The sequence below is a fragment of the Drosophila tropicalis genome, unplaced genomic scaffold (assembly GCF_018151085.1).
Source record: "Drosophila tropicalis isolate 14030-0801.00 unplaced genomic scaffold, ASM1815108v1 contig_845, whole genome shotgun sequence".
In the NCBI taxonomy this organism is placed as follows: Eukaryota; Metazoa; Arthropoda; class Insecta; order Diptera; family Drosophilidae; genus Drosophila; species Drosophila tropicalis.
The window spans coordinates 52,053-57,120 of NW_027173338.1; the positions used below are offsets into that span (position 1 = coordinate 52,053).

Sequence of the window (5,068 nt, forward strand, 5' to 3'; positions counted from 1 at the left end):
CATAAATTTATCGACCAAAATTTTTAAGTAGTCTTTGTTAGTTACAACTTTAACCGAACACTAAAACACTAAAACACAAATGGATTGTAACCAATTTATTATATAAAGCATTTAAAACTGAAAATATTTATTTAATGGTTTCATTTTTCAATTAGTTTATTGAATTATTCGATTGAAAAATACGATATGCATATGATAATATATTCTACTTCTTATTTAGCCATCACTAGTTTCTGTGTATACACAAGTTGCAAGAAAAGCGTCTTAACCGCAGCTAAACAAGTAATTTTGTGCACATTTCACTTGTCATATGACACGTACTTATTCCATATCTGCACACACATACAGATTCTCTGGCATTTTCTCTACTGCTTAACCAGAGGAGTCTAGTCTGGCCTTTTTGCCCTTTTTCGTCTTGTCTTGGAGCGATTTTCTTACTTAGCAGCTAGCAAAAGTTGCAAGTTTCTTGCATTTTCGCCAACACTTCTTGAACCCCTGGCACTTCTCACTACAACTCATAACGTGTATTAAGTGCTTCCCTAACGTAGATGCAAGATACAAGATACAAGTTCAACTGTTTCCTGTTTTACCTACTCCCTTTTTTCCAACCTTTTAGTTTCATCTTTCTGCAAAAAGGTGAGCCCTCAAGCTGGTTGTGCGGAAACGGGTAAAGAACTAAAAACTTTGAACTTTAAAGCTGCATATTGAGATATATAATATTACCAAACATATTCAAGTTGAAAATTTTTGCATCTATTGTCTTTATGCCTTTTTCGAGTTTTCCTACAGTTAATGGCCACGTTCAACCAATTAAAATTCTAATTGCCCACTATAAAAACTAACTGCCGAAATAAACAGAGAAAAAAGTGTGAGACAGACATCCATATAGAGGGTGAAATTGAAGAGTTCCCTAAAGTTTTCTCAGTGCATTTAGGGAGAGTTTTCCAGACTGCATTTGACAGGCGAGAAAAACAAAGTTTCATATTAAGGAAACAGAGGTCAGATAGAGAAGGGGCATGGGAATGGTAAGTCACATGCATCATAAACCAAATCAGGTGTAAGTAATGCAAGTCAGGGCCACACCTTGGCATTAAGTTTATCTGACAGGTTAGCAGCTAAGAAACATCTACTGATAAACTAGGGATTGTATGAATTCTCCTCTGTTGCGTATACTTGATAATTTTCCTCATCCTCTATATCGAGGTGCTTCAAATTGTAATTAAACTATAAAGGAACTTTCTGTTGAGAAATTACTTCATCCAACTGACATAATTGTGTGTGATTGATGATGAAGAGCTGCAATGTGTGTGTGCCTGCCTGAGCAAATATTTTTCCAATTGCAACTCAATTAAGATTTCTTATCGGGCAATAAAAGGAAAATACCTAAAGTTCTTTGGACTCAAGTTAATAACAAATGCTTGGAGATGTTCTTCTCTTCGTTTTGGTCTTCTCATTCTCTCGAAGGGTCATAAATAAAAGCAGGCTGCAAGTTCAAAGTTCACGGCGGGTTTCTTGTGGGTCCACAGCTGTAATTGGCACACAGATTGAACACTAGGTCTTGGTTGCTGCTACCCACAGAATCATGTGTAGTTGGAAAAAGGTTGCCCATCTCTTTTTGTTTGCTGGGGATTGAATTTGGGACTTGACTTCTTTTTTTTTTTTTTTAGTTGGTTTTGGTTTTGTTTCCTTTCGGTTTCGGAGCCATGTTTAGCCGCCGTCAGACAAATTGCCGACGATTAAGATTTTTTATCCTGCCGAGCCACATGATAAATGAAGATGTTGGGCTAAATGAAGCAAGCTCCGTAAGCCGCAAGACTCAGACTTTAAGTTGATTACAGGATTAAATAAAAGGTCACACTGAATGCCACGAGTGTAATTTAATTATTAGTTCTACAACTATAGAACAAATCGATTTTGTTTTGAGAACTCTCAAGCACTCTAATATACATATATTAAAATTTGTTGTTTAGCAACAATCCACGGTCAATTATGAACTAACTAAATGAAAGTAGCCTACTTCATATCCAAATAAGTTTAAAGTACTCCCATCCACCAGCTACCTCAGTTAATTAGCCACAAATTCGTCTGTTTGAAATCTCACCCTTTTACATTGAGTAATAACACCTTGACACTATAATTAACACATCTGCCCACCTGAAATCGGCTGGAGTCCTCGGTAATTAGGCGTCAACCAATAATGACAACGTGACAAGTTCTCTTTATGCCCTAAATTGGACACCGGTATATAAACCTTAAAGACACTTTAATCAGAAGTTATACCAGTGCAGATAGTGAAAGGTGATAGTGAATATACTCCACAACATGAACGTAAAGACAATGGAAACTGTGGAAATGCCTATATTTGGCAATACTCTCAAATTAATGAAATTTTGGTCCTATCTATTTGTCCACAACTGGCGACGATATGTCGCAATGACACCCTACACTCTAATCAACATAACGCAATATGTGGATATATATTTGAGTACGGAGCCATTGGACTTTGTTATTAGAAATGTCTACCTGGCAGTCCTTTTCACCAACACAGTTGTAAGAGGAGTCTTACTATGTGTACAGCGAGGAAGTTATGAGAGATTTATTGCAATAATCAAGAACTATTACATCGAATTGCTGGTGAGTTATGAAAAGTAACTGATTTAACTGATTCTTTCTTTATTGTCGTCTACTTTTACGACACTATACCAAAACATTCTCAGTCTTAACGATTATAAAATTGTTTTATGTTTTTTTAGCAATCGACTGATCCCCATATTGAGCAATTGGTCAAAGAAGCTACCAGACTTTCCATTACCATTGGCCGCATTAATCTACTAATGGGCACTTGCACCTGCATTGGCTTTGTGACCTATCCCCTTTTTGGTTCGGAGCGGGGTAAAGAGCTCTAAATTGCTTTTGCATTTCATCTGAATAATTTATAGTTAATTGTGTTGAAATGGTCGTTTCTTCGTTTTTTGCTGCTGCAGTTTTACCCTATGGCATGTATTTATTTGGCATTGAGGAGTACAAGTATGCCAGTCCCTATTACGAGTTCTTCTTTGCGGTTCAGGCCATAATGGCACCCATGGGCTGTTGCATGTACATACCATATACGAATCTGGTGGTGACCTTTACCCTATTCGCCATTCTCATGTGCCGTGTGCTCCAACACAAGTTGCGCACTCTGGAGAAGTTGCGTGGGTCTTCACTGGAGGTGCGTCAGGAAATAATAGGTTGCATTAGATATCAACTGAAGTTGGCCGGGTAAGTTCGAGTCAGACCTTTTAATTCAATTAAATTAATTAAATGGAGCTGCATTTTCTCTCCCTTTCTGCATTTAGCCTTGTAGAGGGCATGAATACCTTGAATACACATTTACATTTGGTCGAGTTTCTGTGCTTTGGAGCGATGCTTTGTGTTTTGCTCTTTTCGTTGATCATTGTAAGTATTTATCTAGAAAATATATGCACTTAGAACAATTAGACACAAATTTGGATTACAAAAACTTGTAAACAGATTATCTATATAATATAATTCTTTTTAAGCATACCAATTGCCTTTTTTAATACTATAATAATAATAATATGTATGTTATTCGAAATCTCAGGCTCAAACAATTGGCCAAACTGTCATAGTGCTTGCTTATATGGTAATGATTTTCGCCAACAGTGTGGTTCTTTACTATGTGGCCAATGAGCTTTACTTTCAGGTAAGTGTAAGCCAACCCGTAACTAAATCTAATCGCAAGATAAAAGCGTTGTTTTTTCCCTTCAGAGCTTTTACATCTCGATAGCTGCGTATGAGAGCAATTGGATGGACTTTGATGTGGATACACAAAAGACTTTAAAATTTCTTATAATGCGTTCACAAAAGCCTTTGGCAGTAAGACATTGTAGAGAGATAAGAATTTTTATTGCTTTTATGTATTTTACATTGACCATTATACATATGTATGTCTTCCTTTGCAGATACTTGTTGGCGGTGTCTACCCCATGAATCTAAGAATGCTGCAGTCCCTGCTCAACGTCATCTACTCCTTCTTCACACTGCTGCGTCGCATTTATGGCTAAGGGAACGTTTGCTTAAAAGATCCCTTACCCTAAACCATTATCCTATCCTTTGTCCACCCCGATTGCAAGCAATTGCAACAATTGATTGCATTTAAGCTAAAAATTTGGAATGAAAAGAAAGCAAATGCAATTTGGTTTTGACCACGTCCAAAGGAAAAAAAAAACACAAAAATAAAAGAAAAGACATCCCAAAAGTGAGAAGAACAAAACCAGGAAATAAACTATAATAAAAATTGCTCTCTTCTTTGTTGGACTTGGCTGTCTACCTTCCTGTTTCCACTGTTCTCATTGTTGTTATTATTATGCCTGTCACGTGCCATTTAGATAACTTCTATTTAAGCAAATATAAATCTAAAGTGTGTTAAATTAGATTAAAATGTTCTCGTAAAATAAACATTGTCCAAATGTGGCCGAGCTACAAAAGAAACACAAAGACAGGGGGAACTTACATACAAATGGTTCAGAGTCTAGAAGAAGCACTTGGTTCGCATTTACTTTGTTAGTTAATTAATGTTTGAAATTGGAAACTTACTTGTTTATATAAGCGTAAGGCAAAAAGTAAACTTTGCCCTCAGGACCGAAAGTTAAAGGGAGAATTTTGTGTCGATTCTCTTAAAGAAGAGTAATCAAACATATTTTATTTAAAGTTTACTTGGAATAGTTGACTAATTATCGTAGATGCTGATTTAAGTAGAACTCTAAGAAGTTAATTTATAGAAAAAATTCTATACAACACGTTCAAATCCTAGTCAAATACATTTGGTTAACTTTTCATGAACGTTCTTTAGCAAAGTTATTTCTAACTTCTTACAAAAAATACAAAATTTTTGTTTTCGGTTTATTTAAACAATCTTGAAGATACATATATGTAAGTTAACTCTGTTGACTCATTTCTTAGTTGAAACGTCTGAAAGCTCATATTGACAGAGACAACCCTCAATGTGCTTTTTCCCTCATTGCAGTCAGATATCATAAAACCCTTGAACCCCTAAAGTCTTCAA

At 35.9% G+C, this 5,068-nt stretch overlaps 1 protein-coding gene across 1 annotated transcript; it reads left to right on the plus strand.

Moving 5' to 3' along the window:
- The first annotated feature begins 2,322 nt into the window (after positions 1-2,322).
- Positions 2,323-4,067, plus strand: Or30a (Odorant receptor 30a). Its single transcript, XM_068295417.1, has 7 exons — positions 2,323-2,634; positions 2,754-2,892; positions 2,985-3,261; positions 3,339-3,438; positions 3,605-3,706; positions 3,772-3,879; positions 3,966-4,067. Exons 1-7 carry the CDS (start codon positions 2,323-2,325, stop codon positions 4,065-4,067), a joined length of 1,140 nt encoding a protein of 379 aa, XP_068151518.1.
- Positions 4,068-5,068: the final 1,001 nt, after the last annotated feature.

What these genes read in the sequence shown, in the direction of transcription:
- Or30a (XM_068295417.1), top strand. Translation starts at nt 2,323, where the DNA reads ATGAACGTAAAGACAATGGAAACTGTGGAAATGCCTATATTTGGCAAT. An exon ending in CCTTTTTGGTTCGGAGCGGG is followed by an intron (nt 2,893 to 2,984) that starts GTAAAGAGCTCT and finishes TTGCTGCTGCAG; the next exon opens with TTTTACCCTATGGCATGTAT. An exon ending in CCAATGAGCTTTACTTTCAG is followed by an intron (nt 3,707 to 3,771) that starts GTAAGTGTAAGC and finishes TTTTCCCTTCAG; the next exon opens with AGCTTTTACATCTCGATAGC.